At 39.5% G+C, this 19,526-nt stretch overlaps 1 protein-coding gene across 1 annotated transcript in view; it reads right to left on the bottom strand.

The window, feature by feature from the left end:
• Window positions 1-19,526, bottom strand: part of agbl4 (AGBL carboxypeptidase 4) — a 256,311-nt gene that overhangs the window by 230,971 nt on the left and 5,814 nt on the right. Inside the window, exon 3 of the mRNA XM_069522085.1 lies at window positions 5,206-5,330. Within this exon, the coding sequence (XP_069378186.1) occupies window positions 5,206-5,330 (125 nt within the window). The remainder of the gene's footprint in view (window positions 1-5,205; window positions 5,331-19,526) is intronic.

The raw sequence follows: 19,526 nt of genomic DNA, 5'->3' as shown, positions 1-19,526 counted from the left end.
AAGACAGGCTGTCTAAACCAGAAGACTGTCCAGAGCTGATGAAGCAGCAAACTCACATAGGAACATCTAATATACAGGCTGACATTGATATTACGCACTGCAACCAGCAACTGATTTCCCATAACTGCTGCCAACGTGCTTTATTTAGGAATGGGAGGAAAAAGTATTGCTTACATGATCAACTCCTCCTCCTCCAATATCCTCCATTACTGCTTCTTTCTCTTGTGTGCAACACATCTATTAGCCTGTTCCTCCCCACTGTCATTCTCCTTTTCTTGATTCTTTTTTCTCTGCTGTCGCGTAAGACATCAGAATATTAATGGTGTATCTTATAAATGATAAGAAAACACATTTAGATAATTACACCTTTTAGAGGATGTTTGCAGGCATTTTAAACCCAATTAGTCATTACAGTGTGTGATATTTGACTCTTGTAATATGGAACTCATTTACAGAACAGTCTGTAGCCCACAATACATTGTTTATCAGATTCTATGAAAAGACAATAGCTGTATTAAAGTAGAACCAGTGTATTAGTGTCATTGAGACATGATCTATAATGGCTCTGTGATAGTTTTAACATCCTGTTTTAATATTTAACTCAATGTGCCATCCAACTCATCTTTCTACGACAAATTGCATAACATAACTGATGATAAATTTAAAAAGGTGAGCATTGTCTAAAGGAGTGAATTGATAATGACTCTTTCGGGAATCGAGTTAACACATGGCCTATTCTGCTGCAGTTTGTTCTCTTTCCTGATTATGGAGAATAACCACCCTGTACTGTGCTTTCTCTGGACAAGTGAGGGTTACAAATCACCCCTGTAGTAGTTGGAAGAGTTGAAGGCACTCTGCGCAAGGTTTTACTGCCTGTCTTCTATGAATGGCTCCCTGAAGGCTTCTACGATAATAGCTCACAGCCGTGCCCTTCACGGAGCCTGACATCGAGCACATCCCTACAGCAGAATGGAATGGCATATCAACTTACCCAATGGGGTATCATATCAACCCATCCACTGGTTTCTGCTCATAACGTAGGCAGAAGATGAAATGAAATAGCGGCAGCTGGAACTTACATGTCCATTTGCAATTCACTCAATTTGGACATAGGACGCATTTTAAAACTTTTTTAAAGGTCCCATGACACTGAGCTCTTGTATTATTAATGAAAGTGAATGAGATTTTCGACAGCCCGGGCCCTCTGCTCTAAAATACATGGTGTAGCACAAGATGCGGGTTTGTACATGAATGCTGACTAAGTGGCCAAACATCATCAAATTTGAAGATTTTAGGTTTTCCCCCATCTTTGTACGACAACAAAAACAAGTGGGCAACATAACAAATTTATGTCTCCAAAGGGTAACGTTAGTAGCAATGAGGAAAAGTGTAACCGTGAATACAACTGAAGCTTACGGTCAAATAGTTTTATACATACATGCTTCAGACCTCTGTAAAGAAAGAACTCTTGTTCATCTCTGCTATTACAGTATTATCCCTCTCCTCCTTTTCCTTTCCTTTTTTCTAGTTTCATCCTGTTTGCAGTTGTTTTCTGTGCTGATAAATTAAGTTAAAATTACTGATAGAAATGAAGACAACATTACCAGTCTGAATCTTTGAATTAATTTATATACGGTATGTATTCAGGTATGAGGTTTACTGTCAATCAAAACCTTTGTTCAAATGAGGCTCTAAACCAGAGGCCTTCCGGAGTCCAATTTTGGAAATGTTTGAGGCCTATGTGGATCTTGGTTTTCCTTCCAGTGCCCATGTTAGTAGTGAGAGTGGACACACAGCTCTTGCCTCAGAGCTTTTCAGCATTTCACAGATTTTTCAAGCGTGCTACACATGGTCATCGCAACATTAGCTAAAAGTCTCACACATTTGCAGAATTTGGAAAGTACAACACTGACTACACTGTATTTTAAGTGTTTACTAGGGTCAGTAGATAATGTAAGCTGGGTTATGTGATGTTATCTGTGCACCCAACAATTTGTTTAGTCCACATGGACTTTTCGTCAATAATCCTCAAGGCCAGGATATCTGCAGCTCTGGGAGTCTGTGCTAAGGCACAGTGATGTTTTTAGCTAAATGCTAATGTCAGCATGATAACACATTTACCATGTTCACCATAGGCATCTAGCCTGTTATCAGCCTGTGTGCTAGCATTAAACACAAAGTATGGCTGAGGCAGAGACGAATGTGATTTATTTTCAAGTATTTGGTAAAAAACCTTTGACCTGAAAACTGTAGTAGATGAGGCAGGGGATCTGTTAAGTAAGTAATCCTGATATGAATGTTTGCTCCATGACAATCCCTCTAATAGCTGTTGCTAAAATGTATCTGCCTAGATGTCATAAAACACAAATGGTCTGGTAAAAAAAACAGAAACCAAGCAAAACATGAAATAGCGTCACATGGTCCTGGTCATTGCAGCCAACGCAACCAGAATTGGGCTTTTGAGGTAAGTGAGTGTGTCGAAAAAAAAGGAATATACAAAACAGAGACATTCATCCATCCAGCCATCCATCATAACCAGTGCTACGGTGAAGCCAATTTCCACAAAGCTGCTAAGCTGATTGAGGCGGACCAAATCTGTTTCACCAGCTTACATTCCTTCAAAATGGCCATCTCACTTCCAATATCACGGGCTTTTACTGTTCCCCATTCCCCTGGCTCAGGCTGAGAGTTAGCAAGGCTTAGCTGGATGAAACACTCCAACAGCCCAGTTCTTCCCTGGAACCCACTGATATCGCTGTAGCACAGCCTCTCCCCACATAGCTACACTTAGTTGGTTTATTTACTCATGCTACTATTCTTGTTATTTCTCTGTTTTAATTTGTTTGTCATATCAGAACAATAATACAGCCATTAGTATGTAAACTAAAGATTTATGTGGATTCTGACAGATATAGGCACAAAGACACAATCTAATCACAGTGTCTGTATACACACACACACCTTGGGAAAATGCACAGGCAGCACTTAACCACAACACCTTCGACTGGAGTAGATTAAATTCACACAAGGTCTCTTTGAAGAAGGAAATTGGACTGATAAGAAACAGAAGCTTGTGAGCTGTCCTATGGAGAGAGAGCAATGGAAATGGGTTTTCACTGTCACCTGTGGGCTAGCTCTCACATGTGGCACTGGACATAGTTTGTTCATATGCCTGATATTTATCATTCTTTTGTCGTTTACAGTGTTGTATTCCACTCCCCAGTCACTCTAATTCTCCCCTTCTCTCTCCCTCACCCTTTCTCTGTCATTTTGCCACAACAGCAAATATCCTGTTGGCCCGGGCTGCAGGCTGTTGGTGCTGGTCTATCTGGCTCTGGGATCGATCCGGCTCCAAGCCGAGGCCTCCCATTCATCTCAGAGCCATAAAATGTGATTAGTGCTGACTACAGCACTGCAGGGAGATGGGCTGATAAGCCTGATAGCCTCAGATAGACTGGCCTGGACACTCTACAGGAAGACAGCAGTAACAGCATGCTGTGAATTCATCCTTTTTTTCATTCTTCTCTATGGATCTCTATTTGTTTTTGTTATCACTCTCATCTTTATCAATCTCTTTTTCCCTCCGTCTTCCTACCTCGCTCCCTCTGTGTTTATATTTGTCTCCCTCTACATTTTATCTCTAATTTTTTGTTTGCTTCATATCTAAGCCTGACAAGCTTGTACGCACAGAAATTAGGAAGCAAACATACTTGAAAACCCATTGTTTTCACTTTTACCTTCCTCCCATTCTGCAAAGTTCTGTTTAAATGGTAGCACCACCCTCCATCCTCCTGAAGGCGCACTCACTGTACCCACATACAGTGTATCTCTGTGGCACGTGACCGCCTCTCTCAACCAATCACAGTGCTCAGAGCTTGCTAGTGGCAGAATCAAGCTTGGAGACTGTGACAAGAAGTGAGGTAGAAAATAGAGGACAGCATCAGTTCTCAGCCAATCTAATCAGTTCATAATGTGTACATATGATCTGTCAATGTAGCAACACATTGTTTGAGGACATAAAAGAGAAAAAAGACAAAGTCACATGGCTTGTGGATAATGTAACACAAGGTTGAGTGTGGCTAGTTAAAACAATCTGTGAGTATCAGTTATGACTATTGACATCATGACAGTGTTTCACACCTTTTTTTTAATTCAACAGCATAGTGGATCAAAGACCCCAATTATCATGGTTATTGGTATCATTGTGGTATTGTTATTATTTAGTTTAGTTAAAAAATTTAATTTTTAGAACTAAGAATTGTAAAGGACCATATAACATCATAACAAGCAAACCTCTGACTTTAGACAACTGAAATAAATCTGAGGCTCTAACACCGCCTGCTGCTCCTGACACCATGTTTTTACAAAACACAACGAACGTTGCTTGCTGTGCCTGTGTCTTTGAGACTTGCTAACTTTGGTTGATGCTTGCACAGGATCAACCATATCACCATGGTGATTACAGTCATTAAAGATTGAAACAGTACAACAGTTGAGCATTTTACCACAGTACTCCCCGAAACCTCTAACCACATCATCCCCACTGCCCTCCTAATATTAAGAGGGAAACACAGGATTCACACCAGGAAATGGTACTGCTATATCAGATATTTGCTTTATAATTACTAGTATTTGTTGAGGTTTAAAGAGGTCAAAGTGGACAAATGCAATTTCCTTCTGCTAAAGAGATGAAAATAAAGCATGACCTTCATTAAATAATATTATCTTATACTCCTACAAAGGCAGCAGAAGCTGCTGTCCTTACAGTACAATACTAAACCAGCAGAATGTCAATATTATTAACCTATATAAATAACTTAATTAATTTTGATTCAAAAACCTATTCTCTTTAAGAATGTAAGACATACATTTACAATTTTCAGGATTTGTATAAAATCCATGTTGATAAAGTACTATCTTATTAATAATATAAACAATATTGTTGGTTTATTATATTTATTTGTAATATTTATTCATTTGTAAATAGAAACTTCTACATCAGTTAGACCTCACCAGTAGTAGTAGGCAGGGGCTTTGGAGTATATTCATTTTGTCAGAACCGATAGAAGAAAACACCAAACTTGAAAATGTGTTCATCTTATTGTTGCCTCAAACCAAAGTCTTTGTGTGTTATAGAATGGAATTGGGAGCAGAGCCCTTGTCTATGATTAATGGTAGCACTATATAGGACCACAGCGTTCTGACCTGTGTCTCACGGACATTCTCCACCGTGAAGTTGAACCAGACTCTGAAGCGGGGGTTGCAGGTGTCAGGCCGGATGAAGAGGTCAAACTCAAACTCACTGATGTAGTCAACACGGCCGAGGTTTCCTGTAAAGGGAGCAAGACAGCTTCCATTAGAATTACGCAGAGCTAAGCAGTCCTCAACACAGAATCACACAAGATCATTATCTGTATTTTCTCAGGGTTTTCAGTCAGTGGATTCAAAACATTACAAAGAGTGTGAAATTAGGTAAAGCCATGTTGTGATGTATTAAATAAATATGTCACATTCAAGTGTCTAGAAATGGTGCATCGCCGCCTGCCTGTTTTATCCATGTTTGCATGTTTGTCTCTAAAACCAAAACAACACCCAGAAAGTGGAGTATAAGGAGCAGAAAGACCAACATCAGGGCTGTTCCAGCCATCCATAACTGACACACTATATACTATGCCAAAAGATCTGGATGATCAGTGGAAGTATAATTAATCCAAGGGGAACTATTTCCCCGCTTTCAATTCTCAAAGCTGTCTATAATATGACTGGCTGGTAGATTATTACATGACAAGCATTCTAAATATAGGTTTTGTCTGTACCTTCTGATTCATATGTGATGGAGATCCATGTGGTGCATGTGCAAATTAATGATTGTCAGAGTCAAAGCAATGAGTTGGAGGAAAGTGAGATAAGAGCGTGTTCCCTTTTTCTTGTTATATTGACAGCTTCACCCAAAGCATGAGACCGGTTGATGCTGACATTTTAAAAACTGAACTGAGATTCTGTGTAAGACCAGCAGCTGTTCAAGAGTTAAAGTCACTGGAAAACAGGGCAGACCAACAGGCTCAAAGTCCCTCACAACTCTACATCAGGGTACTGTTGACCACCTGGTGCCAGGTAGTGACATAGCAGCAGCACGAACACAGACACATACACATATATACACACACACACACGAACACAGCTGATTATAGACAGATGGGCTAACTACCACACTGTCAAAGTAGATCCCTCTCCTTCTGCCATTGGACAGAGCTAATCCACTACTCAGCTGGTCACACGTGCACGCGCACAAACAAACACACATTGCTCCAGTGAAACTATCCACAGAGGTGCAATCATTAGTTTATGGAGGACTGCAGCAAACAACTACAGAATTTGGATTTTGAATTTCATATTTAAAGTGGTATATTCAAAGTGATTTATTTTGTATTTGTAACACAGCATTCAATAGCAATGCACACTCAGTGAGAAAGAAATCTGCAACCTAAAACATTTTATGTTTTTTTATAGATGGAAGCTGATACAGTACTCAAATATGGAATGGAAGACTATATTCGAGTACCATCGCAACTATATATGCGTATCATTCTTACCATAAAAATTATCAAAATTACAATATGAATTTAATATGTTTAATTAGACCTGTTGCAGCAAACCCATGACAAGAATATGTTTTTCAAACAATATCTTTTATGAGAAGTATGATCTTCATTTAGCCAGGACAATGATACATTGGCTTTCCATGATATTACAAAGACAATGCAGATAAATGATAATACTGGGTTATCATCCAGCTCTTGTTTGTCTATCACAGTGGCTAGTTAAGAAGCAGGCAGCCATGCGTGGACTAGCTCCTTTGGCTGGCTTGCAATGAAATTCTGAACCATTTACAGCAGATAAAGGCGAGAGCAGGCGGAGGGTTGAACCAGACCCAGCTGCAGCTAGCAAGCACTGACAAAGAGAGGAGATAGACAGCAGAGAAGCACTTGTTCCAGGCAGATGTGTCATCAAATCAATCATCTCTCATACCAACATCACAGCTATTCACACAGCTGACACTGCCAAATAGAGCCTATTAGACCAAGTTCTAATAGCCTCCAAAGGTCAGCAGTCCTATCAGTCTTAATAATGCTATTCAATAATGGAAGCACAGCCACTTTTTGAGGGTCAGTAGTTTTTTTAAGATTTAAGGTGAATAAATGCTTTTAAAACATTATCAAAAATCAATACATTAACTACAAATAAAAAACTGAAAAAACCCACAATAGCTGCAAAGTATATTTTATTAAAAAAAGAATGACTTGGTTATAAATACAGCCAATATGTATTTGACCAATAGACTGTATATAAAGATGGATGACATGACAGGTCCCAAAAAGCAGAGCCAAAGGGTCTGGATCACCACCTGATGGCTGGCTGCAGCATAAATAGGTCATCAATACTGCCTCATCCATGTTAGTGGATGGGACAAACAAAAAATTCACAGTACACTTCAAACAAATAATTCACAAAGACAGTTTCTGTCATTTAAGGCAGTTCTTATCGCATGTTTGGCCAAATGTTTAGTTAATTGATGCCATAAGAATGGGGTGAAATGTCTTGACTGCAACTGAGGCTTATTCCTGATTTGTCGAGCGTGTGCATCGACAGGACTTCTCTACTGTGGCTCCATCCCCAATCTCTACTGCTTAGACTCCAGCTCCAAAAGTGAAAGTAAAGGGATAGTTCACCCAGAAATGAAAATCCACTCATTCACCACGATGGAGGGGTGGGTGAAGTGTTTGAGTACACAAAAAACAGTAAACAGCATTGCAGTCAAATCCAATACAATTGAAGTAAGTACTGACTGATTCTTCAGATGAAAGAAAAGAACAGAAAAAACATACAGCTCATGTGGTGTCATCCAAGTGTACACAAGCCCCGACCCACCCCTCCCTTTAAGCTTAAACTATCCTTTTAAGCTTTTTTTCTGGATAGTGGGAGGAAGTGGAAACGTGATTTCCATTTTTATATACTGTCTATGGTTTGTCTTTGTCATCTCACAGGACACATTTTCTCCTTTAAGTTAAAACAACACAAATAATAACTTGTACTGAAAGAAATAACCAAATTAACAAACAGCTCCGTTCAATCATGGTAGCCAAACTTCTGTAGTGGAGATAAAAGTTAGAAACCAAACTAATATCTGTCAGGTCCTGCTTGTGAATACTGTAGCATGGGGGGGTAACAGACTGCAGCCATGGGCGGCTGGGTTATTGAGCCCGATGCTGGAAGGCCTGATGTGAGAGATGGCTGCAGCCTCAAGGTTAGAATTACATGATCATCCTGTGGAGCAGCAGGGATATGATACACCATTGATTCCCGTTTTAATTTTATGGTGGCTAGCTCCAGATTCAAACGTTTTGGTAGGCCGGTGGCTTGACCCTTTTTAATCAATCTTATATCATTTAGTATTTAACTAATGCAAACAGCTAACTGATTTTTCTGAAGCATCTCCTGAAAGCATTAGAGATAAACTAGACAAAGCAAAAAGAAGGTTTATTAAGTATGATGTGGAAAAGAGATTCACAGTACACTGCCTTTGTCAAGAATTATCTTTAGAGACAGAGACTGTATTAGTGAAGTTAATGAACTACAGACTGAGAGAAGATGAGAAAGAGGAAAAAAGACAAAATATCTGGTCCTTGACACCTCTTGCATAATTCCTCTTGAGTATTGTCTTTCTCCATAGTCTTCTTCAGTGGTGTCTTGGCAGGTTATGTTGAATATCAATCTTTGTCCTTGAGGGACAGCGTTTAAGACATTAACAAATTGGTTTTCAATGAACAGCTTAGCCCTGCTGGTGCAGCCCAACAAAACACAATTGCTGGTTCTGAACAAGATTTTACACATGACAGCCTCTCCTTGAGGAAAACCCTGAACAAAACCCTCTGCATCTCTCCTTGTCTGTCTTTCTCTGATACTTCCTCTCCTTCCGTCTCTCACACAACCATGAAAACAAATGGGGAAAATATACTGAATGAAAAGTGAAAATCAAATAACACTCTGCTGCTTCTGAAAACAAAAATGTCAGAGGAAAATGCTATGAAACCTTCATCATTACACAGGGCCATAGGCAAGTAAACTAGGTGCAAACATGAGATGGCCAAGTGGACAGTCAGTCATTCACACATCCCAGTGTGTGTAAGTGTGTGTTGTATTGTGTGTGCATGAGAGAGGGAAAGAAAGAGCTGGAGAGGGAGCAGAAGAACCTGGCTAATGTAATCCCATTACGGAGGTACAAGAGGGAGCAGTCACAGTGCTCAGCCCACACAAAGGGCCGGCCTGCAGCCTGTAGCTATCCACTGGATGGATGGTTTCTGCCATGCAGATGGATCATCGAACAGCAGCAGCAGGCCTGTCTGCCTCAAGCCTGAGGTGGAACTCACTCACACAGCCAGCTATTAGAATGCTAATAGGCAGTTGTTTCAAAATGAAACAGACTGCGGTTACTGTGCTTCCTACACAGCAGACGTGTGGGGTACTGTTCATCAATCTTGTATATTTTTTTAAACACAAGTTTGATCCCATAAATTCTCCATGATTTGTATGGCATTGGGTTGGGAAAGTGGTGCAGTGGTTGGCACTGTCGCGAGGTTCTTGGTTTCTCTGGCTCCTTCCTCCCAAGGTCCAAAGACATGCTGATGGGATTGAGGTTAATTGGAGACTCTAAATTGAGTGTAAATGAAAATGAGAACATGAATAGTTATATGTTGGCCCTGCGATATACAAGCAACCTTTCTGGGGTGTTCTCTACTTCTTGCCCATTGTCAGCTGGCATTGGCTCCATGCATTGGCTCCCCTGACCCTCAAAGGATAACCACTTCAGATAATGGATGGATGTATAACATTACATTTGTGTAAATTTGATTTGTGTTTCTTGCAGTAATTAATGTTGCATTACCTGTAGATGCCAGCAGTGTAGTAAATGCTGACCAAATAATCTATGGATATTACAATTTAAGCAAGAAAATGCCAAACTTTATTTTTCCAATCCACAAATACACGTGCACCCGCACCAGATAGTATATTCAATTCCTTTTGACGGGCAGAGGCAAGGCCACAACTGTGTTTAAACACTAGACAAGGGATTAAAAGAGTGCTGTACTGCTCAGGGAGACCAGCCAGCAACCTTTTTAAAGTTATTTTTTGCTGTGTTCCATTTCATTATTGGAAAACACATCAGTTTCCCCCCTGGCTGCTCTGCAGTGTATGGAGGATTCCTGGACACAGAAGAGGGCGACTGATAAAGATAGAATTGATTCCAGCCAAAAGCAGCAGCCATAGTGAAGGGGTCTCAGTTTAGACCTGCAGCTAAACTCTCTCTTACCGTCTCTCTCTCCCTCTTGTCTAAAGGCAAGTTGTCACCAAGGAAACATCAATCTCCTGCCTCATGACTTCTTAAAGCCTGCCTTCTCCCCTGATGCCTTATCACTTCATCTGCAGGCAAGATTAAAGAGGTCACCTCCAAGTTTCCACAATCTAACTACCTAACAGGTGCACTAAACTGCAGTCTACCTTTTCAAATGGTTTAAAGGATTGGTTTAGATTTTCCAGTCTTTTTTATAAGAATATTTAATATTTAATCATTTGATTTCTTGTTTAAACTTAGATTAGCAAATACTCATTTCATTATGGTAGATATAAAGTTAATGTTCCAATACCTTTTTCCCTTCTCAAAACTGATACATCGGCTTTGCGTATCAGCCAATACCATGAACTGATGAGACACAAGTGCATTTTAAAATTCATAACAGATTACAGATATAAACCACGTCGCTGTTTTACCTGTGAGACGTTCCAGCATGAAATATTGCCAGAATGCTGACATTTTAGCTAGCTTTGGCTAACACTACACTACTAGAGTTCACTTCTTCTAATTGCAGTTTTGGAGTTTTCAGTGAAAACGTGGTACAAATAGATCCACCAACTTAATGGAGAATTGGAGGCATTTCTGATAGCTCTGCAACTTCAAAGTAACGGCTAGATACTTTGTTTCATTGCTCAAACTCCGGATGTAAGTAGAAAGCGTTCCTTCGTACCACAATTACCTGCAGAATTTCAACTGTAGCTAATATGAGGCTTGACTAGTCTCAGCCAAATCACATAGGTTTATTGACTCTTTTGTCAAAAAGCCAACATACAAACAATTATCACATAGCAATGGCTGAGCAAGATAACAGTTTGCGAAAATGTAATAAGAGCAACGTGTACTGAACACATTGATCACCAGAGAAATGTCCTTGATATGAAACTTTGATATGCCATTAATAAGTTGAATAACAAACACAAATAACATCACAGAAACCCACCAAATTCTAATTAAACTAATGAATGTCATTTTAAACAGACAAGCCATTTCAAAAACTCTTCCCTAAAGCAAACTTTCTCAAGTTGCCACCAGCAACAGCTTAAAAGTTACATAAAGCGCAAGGGCTACTGAGGATAAACAAAGTAGTAGGATGTCCTGTGTGGAGACACTTCAGCTACTTAGAGACATGCTTTGACAGAAAGCGACTGACAAAGTCTTGGAAGAGCCTGAGCAAATGTATGTCGGACACAAAACAGAAAGGAGATGGATATTAAAAAATAAGCCAAAACATCACAGTGCAAGTTCCTCACCTGAAGCATCACTATCTCATAAAGCATGCAATGTACAAGTACTTTTACGCCCACCAGTGATTATACCTATCCCTGGAAGGTTCATAGAGAAACACCACAGCACAGTACTAATATTTGATCTGGTAAATGTCTGCCTCAAACCTAATTGAGAACACGTATTTGAAAACCATATGGACCTGACTGGACACTCTACTGCCCACAATATTGTCTAATTAAAACAATGTTTTTTCATTTAAACTTAATATTTAAAACTGCCTTGTCACACAGCCACTCACACAATAGTTGGTTGTGTATTTGTAAACAGTACTTGGAAAGTGTTGTGAAACTAATCTTAATACACAACAAAATCAGAGTAAGAGCTGACAATAAGAGGGGACAATAAGGGAAAAATCATATTGTTATTAGTCCATCTCTGCTTCAGTGAGCTCCTCGTTTCAATATAGATGAAGAAAGCTGGGCCCGAGGACAGCAGCAAGATATGCAGGCAGCCTGCACATATCTGATGATGTACAGGCCTGCCTGCACATTCTAAAGAGAACACATTTCCCAGCTAGCCTTTTATAATTGTATTTTTTCCTTCCAAAAGGCCCTAGAGCTAGACTGGTATTCTCCATCTGAAGCGGTTGGCGTAGTAATGGGTCATAGTGATGCATTCATACTGGGACAGGCTTAATTGTATTATCAATCTCATCCAGACAGTGCTTTAGCCCCACAGCTCTGGACATGCTTCTGTCAGGCACTCTGCATTAGTATTGGGGAGTGAACCATGAGGAATTGCAATCTTCACTTTCATCTGTTTCTCAAGCCTTAAAACTGTGGGTTTGCCAGTTAGATGATGTTTTTATCAGAGTTTGGGCACAGCAATCCCTCGGTTCTCATCCTCTCTCCATCACTTTCTTTCTGTCTGTCACTCCACCTCTCTTGCTCTATTTATCTTTTGCTTTTGGTGTATTCTGTGTTGGTGGCCACTGAGTAAATACAAGTCTGTTCCAATTTCATGCTATCTTTTAACAAGTTAATTATGTTGAGCCCTACAAAGACTGAGGACTGACAGAGGAGGTGGCGCCACTGGCACAGGGACAACAACCCAGGTCGGGCCTTTGTTGTTCTATCTTGTTTTGTGTCCTCCTCTCCAAACACTCTCCCTCATCTCTTCTCTCTTCTCCTCTTCTATATTCTCTTGGTGTAAGTCCCTCCTTCTCTTCCTCAGTAGTAATCTTTCCAGCGGCTCCAGTGGTGGAAGAGAGTTTGGAGATAAAAGTGTATGGAGCTGAGGAGTCCTTGGCAAGCCTAAGGCAAGGAGAAGGTCAACAGGCCTGCTAAGAAGGGCTGTTATCATCTTGGTAACATGTTATCGGAGAGCCTGCAGTAGTCTTTATTTACAGTTATTGCTCCCTCTGGGTGCACACTTCAACGCCTGGGGCTGATTGCTCTGTAATGAGTTCAGGAACACAGGGAGCCGATGCAAGAAAAGAAGAGAAACAAGGGAGGCAAGAAATCATTGCCCAATAACCAATAGGTCAGCAAGAAGAAAAAAAAACAAGGAAGAACAGAAAATGTCGGTCACTGAAAATGCCGGAGAAGAGACAAAAAGAAAATGTTTTCTTCAAAACTAAGACAGTTTTTCTTTTTAGCTCCTATGCCTGGCAGTTAAGAGCAAGCAATTCACGACAAAGTGGACTGAATTTTCTAAAAAAGGAACAATCCAGTTAATCCAGTATGGCAGTATGGCAGTAAATGGCTCTTGACCTGGAGTCGGCTGTATTCGTTCTGAGTAACAGCCACTGCTTGGACCCAGAACACTTGATTTCCATCTCTAATGTACAGAATGTCTCTCGTAATTTACTTTACTAGTGGTCATTGTCCTGTATTTATTTGGCTGACCAATCCGCTTCTGTCTGTGCTAATCAGATTGGTCCATATTTGATGGGCTAAAAGGTGAAGGTGCAAGAGTGAATCCAGGAGTTGAGCAAGTAAGGGGAGAGGATATCTGTAAATCCCAGGGTGCTTCTTTTTTCAGTTAGGAGCAATGTACAGGAAATCTCTCATTGTGAAACAGCTTTTCAATCTAGAGAATTACACTAAGTGCTGCTACTGTCAATGCAATGCCAGCTATTCAGAAAGAAAAAAAAAGTAAAGAACAGGAAAAAGCAGTGCTGAATGCCATTCAAAAGGCTGGCAAAAGATCAAGAAGTTTCTCAGCAACCATATTGCCAGCCACTGCACCCTGCACACTGCATATAATATTTTGGATTATATATATGTGTGTGTATGTATATATGTATATATATATATATATACTTTTCCAGAATACAACATAATAGCAAATCAATTCTATGACAAGCTAATCCCTTTTTATACCATCGGATATGGGAGATTAAGAGACATAATTTGGTAATTCAATTTAGACATAACTCATCAGACAAAAAGAGTGCAGGGCTTTTTGGGATGATGCGTCTTTCTCACTGCAGGAGGTACCAGAGGGTGCTTAGATGATGTTGCTGATATAACTGAAATTACCTCATTTAGAAAGAAATATCTCAATTCAAGACATTGTGGGGACAGTCACTAAAACTAGAATAATCGCATTTCGCTTGAATGCCTCTGTCAACCAGTGCAGATTCCATGCACACAAGACTTTGTCAGATTAGTTTAAGGTCACTGCAACCTTTGACCACTGAAATCCCTTTATCTTAAATCCAAGTGACAACTGATCAAAAGTTGAAGAAATTCCCTCCAGCAGTCTTGAGATTTTCAAGAGTCCAAAAACATGCTTTTTGAGGCCACCATGACCTTGAGTTTTGACCTTTGGGTACCAAAATAAAATCCGGGCTATGGAGATACAGCATTCACAAGGCAAACATTTTGATTTGTAAGGTCACAGTGACCTTGACTTTTGACCACCAAATTCTATTTAGGTAATTTGTGGAACCAAGTAAATGTTTGCACCACATAAAATAGAACTCCCTTTGGGCATTTCAGATATATTGCGTTCAAAACAATGCATGGTCATGTGATATTTTGACCTTCAACCACCAAAATGTAATCAGTTTAGCCTTGAGTCAAAGTTAGTGTTTGTGCTAAATTTGAAGACATTCCCTCGAGGTGATCTTAAGAAAACACATAAACATACTTTGTGTGGTCACCATGACCTTGACCTTTGACCACCAGCATCTAATCAGTTCATCCTTGAGTGCAAGTGAATATTTGTAACATTTGAAGAAATTCCCTCAAGGTATTCTTGAGATATTGTGTTCACAATAATGGAACTGACACAAAAATATTATGCTTCCGGCCACTGACTGTCTTTATGGCTGAAACACTGTTTACCCCTGAAACTCCAAAAGTGTTTCTGCATAGTGGTGAGTAGATAATGGGTGAATTTTCATTTTAGGGGGAACTATCTCGCAGTCAGAGAAGCATTATTCTTCTCAAGAGATGATGGAAACCAAATCAGAGCAAAAAAGAGCCTGAATGTTGAACTTTCACTCATCAGCTGTGTATTTGCAGAAACATGACTCACAGTTCATGCTAATGATGTTCTGTGTCTGCTTGATGCATAAATAAGCAACTCTATGCTGACATATTCCCCCTAACAACTTAATAAAGGGATATTATGTAATGTTGTGTTTACAATTAGTGCACTGCCCAATAGTGGCCAAAAATCAATTATTGGAAGTTTAATCACATGCTCCGCTACTATATCGTTACATTGTTCGCAGACTGATTTCAGGAGCACAAAACTCTTCTTATCTCTTAAAACTGTCTTTTACACAATGCAGTGATGTTTATGAATGCTTGCGTTTGCCTTTTCTTTTATACAGAGAAACGGCAGGTGAATACAGCTGCTTAAGAAAAATAAATATGAATATATCAATAAATATAGTAAGAGTAAAACAAGCATCTTGTAAAAATATGAATAGATACTATTTTTGTCTCTCTGAAAACAAGAGCTGAATCCAACATCTTCACTACTACGAGCTGTTTGAAAATGTCAACTGAAATAAATCCTGATAACAGCATTTGCCCCCGAGTGAATTTCAATACTGTTTACTTTGAGCAGTAGACCTACGAGATAGTTGCCTGGCTTCAGACCAAAATGTATTCTATCAAAATTCTGCTCCTGTCAGTATTTCACCCTTCACTGTATAAGCACATTCTGCACATGAATTTGTGTTATCAAACAAATCCTGGCACATCAATGAAGCTAATCTCAGAGAGAGGTTTGCTAAATAAATCAGCAGAATAAACACAGGCAGCTTGAAAAACACCGACTGGTAAAGCATTACAAATCCTCGCCATTTTCCCAAACTGTACAGTCTTGCCTGGGATGAAAAATGAGACGTCTGCTCTGAAACTGTGTTTATGGCGTCAGAAATTGCTTGGAAATGAATTACTGGATAAATCACTGGAGCCTTGTGTGCAAGCCCCACTTGTGCAATGCAGAAATCTTGTTGCAGTAAGTTTCACTTATGACACACTTGTATCACAATGCTAGAGGCAGGCCCAGAGCCAATTAACAGTGATGTACCAAAGTACATTAAGAAGACAAAATACCCTAAAGCTGGAGTTTAAAAACAACAACAAAGATAAACCTGTTAGTGTCACACCACATCCTCCAATACCAATGAAAAAACAACAGTGCCAATTTTTATGTTACAAACAGGCAATGTTTTTTTATATTATCCAGTATCTGAACATTCCTCCCCTCAAACTTTCAAAATCTCACAGCCACACCGTGTGAACAGTTGATAACCAAAATACTTTCATTACTAAAAATTACCAAACCGGTTTGCTGCTGCTGACATTTTGAGAAGATGATGCGCTGGCTGGGCTTCCTGTGTAAAGCTCATATCAGAGCCATCAACGACAAACTTACAAAGCACCATGGGTGTTTGTACTACTTCCTGGCAGATGAAGCATCTCCAACCAGCGCAACTGAGCCAATGTGTTCACTCAGTGATTAGACATGACCATATGCAACAGGCTGAATGTCAGACAGGTTTCATTTGCTCTGGCTTTCATGAAGTCCTACTGATGCCACTTCTCATGTACCATGACAAAACACTCCCTCAGCCCCTGTGAAGCCATGTGATAAATGCAGATAGTGGTGTTCTGTAACAACTGATTTTCATATTGACCAACTTTGGAGTCAAATTCACGCAAATTAAGTGATGGAACGTCAAAAGGACATGTTGCTGGGAATTAAATTAATCATACATGCAATACCTGAGTTTTTAAAGACACTTTTTTGTCTTGCATCACCCATGGGAAGTGTCCCATAGGGTCAAGCCAATATAACACAAAAGCCACTGGCACGGTAAGGGAAATAAACCTGACAAAATGTGCCTGGGTAAAGCCAGAGATAGACGGTGATGATAATAAAAACCACAATAATAATAAAGACTAATCTCTTATGGATACAAATGGCCAACAAATAGTATAAATCAAAAGCAATGGTCTTGCCAGCAGTCCCCAGACAACTCAAATTTATCTCCATACTCTGCTACTGACTTTAAAGAAAGAGAGAGGGGAGAAAACTGCTAAAAGGGAAAACTGGAGAGGCCATTTAGTGATTTGAGCAGTGAAGCTTCACCGCTGCCAAGGACATGTAAGAGAGACAGAGAGACTAGGAGTGCCTCTCAATACATCAGACGTCAGGAGTGCTCCCTCCCACTCAGACGAATGGATCTTATTTTGGAAAGTCCATAAGAGCTAGAGCAATCTAAGGTCAGTGAGCTATACAGAGAATACAGTAAAAGTCAAAAACGGAACAACCAAGAGGCCACAAGTCTGCACAATGCAGTGGCATCTCCATGTGTCATGAAATTGCTAAATTCTGTTTATTTAAAAGAAAACGTGACAATGTCAAAATATATATTTTCATGCTCGGGGTGCATCCCTTCATGCGTTGTTTCATCAGAGAGGGGGGTGAGGCTGGGCAGAGAGCAAAATACTGTGGCAAGCTGAGGCCTCTCCAAGCCACTCCTTCTGAGCATCTGGCTTGATTGTAAAAACATTTCCCTCTTTTTTAATCAATGGAAACGTAACTATCTTGATTAATGGGGATCTATGGCGTGTATAAATATCTTCTGACAAGCTTGACTGCAGTTTTTTCCCCCTTCACCATCACCTTACCACTAGCCAGCCTCTACCCACCACATCGCAGTGTTTGTAATATTATTTTCTCTGTACTTCCTTATTTCTTTCCCTCTACTCAGCCATCTCTCCCTTGATCTAGGTTTCTATCTTTCGATCTCTGCTCTGTAAATTTTGCTTTGAATATGACTCTAATCATTCATTCTTTAGACGATCTGTGCAACTGCAACATGACAATTTGTGGGAGAAGATATGGCCTGACAGATTAAATACACTGCTCAGTGTTAGAGGGAAGGAAAACACAATAAAAACCCTAATCAGCAGTGGAACAGTGGAAATATTTTCTTCCACATTTATCCTCATTACTTATCTCCTGACAGCCTTTTTTTTTTTTTTCCCAATCTCAAAAATATTTCTTCATCAGTTATCATTACTGGGGTGATTTAATATCTTTAGAGTAAGCCCATGATGTGCTTGAGAGATTTCTTACAGTTTATAATATCTAAGGTGGGAAACTTAATTGCAGGGTCATAAAGGATACACACAATGCTCTACTTCTGACTTTTACTTTGACTATAATCATCTGGCCGGTGGCAAGCAGGTATTTTTTTAACTTCTTCTAAATTTGCAGTTCTTGTGTTCTGATGTTGACACAAGTTAGAGAAGACTTTCTAAAATTGAGAATTTTTAATTATAGTTTATCTAGATATTTTGCTATCAAGTGAAATGAGCACATCATCTATTGCATGTATATAAATTCCAAGCTGCATTTGGACAGTTACACATATTTTACTCTGTTTCAGCACATTCATTTTACATATGACTAAGGATCAGCAGATTTATAGAATCGTTGCTTCCATCTGCAGTAAAATCATCAATGCTAGTGTGCCTTTTTCTCTTGGGACATTTTGTGATTTTTGCAAACTACAACCTGGACTTTTTGTTTTTCAGTGAGGCTTTGATTCTTATCCTAAATCCTCTGAGATTATGGTCAACACGTTTTCGCTTTATTAACGACAAGGAAATATGTGCAGGTACATCCCAGAGAGCCTTCTTGACTTTCTGCGCAGTCACAAAGGATGTTGTCTCATCCTCCACAAGACGTGTGCTCTGCTTTTTAAAATGTTCCTTATGTCGATTCTGACAAACCACCTTTGATATCTCACTGATGGATTTTTGCTTTTTTGAGGCTCATCATTATCTCCTTCACTTGCAAGGTCACCTCTTCACTCCTTATATTGACAGACAACTCCACCTCAATCAAAATGTCAACTCTCAACTTTCAATAAACTCTGATCTTTTTTGTGCATGAACCAATGTTGAACCGACACAAAGCTGCCCAAGAATTAATCAGTAGCCAAGAGTGCAATTAGTTTTGAAGCCCTGCAATTTGGGCACTTTGTGCTATATTTCGAACACAGTTCTGTCTATATTGATGTAAACAAACTAAAATTAAAGTTAGAACTTGGCACTTGAATGTACTATCAATTAATTCATATTAAATGTCATGCGGTCAAGATCAGAACCTGAAAAACCAAAAAAAAGAGTAAATGTTGAAATACTTCTGTACTGTATTGTCCCCAGCGCTTTTATCCAAAGCGACTTACAAACAAAAACAAGTGAGGTTGATAACATAAAAAATATTTGAGACTCTCAAGAGGTCTTGACTATTTGGGTCACAGAAATAGCTGTAGGTGCATATCTGTTCTCCAATCTGCCACCTAAGTTGTATTATATTGAGTGAATTGATTGTAAAGCCAGATGAG

Source organism: Paralichthys olivaceus, chromosome 3 (genome assembly GCF_024713975.1).
Source record: "Paralichthys olivaceus isolate ysfri-2021 chromosome 3, ASM2471397v2, whole genome shotgun sequence".
Lineage (NCBI taxonomy): Eukaryota > Metazoa > Chordata > Actinopteri > Pleuronectiformes > Paralichthyidae > Paralichthys > Paralichthys olivaceus.
The sequence above is the reverse complement of the archived record's forward strand: the minus strand, read 5'-3'. Positions and strand labels throughout refer to the sequence as shown.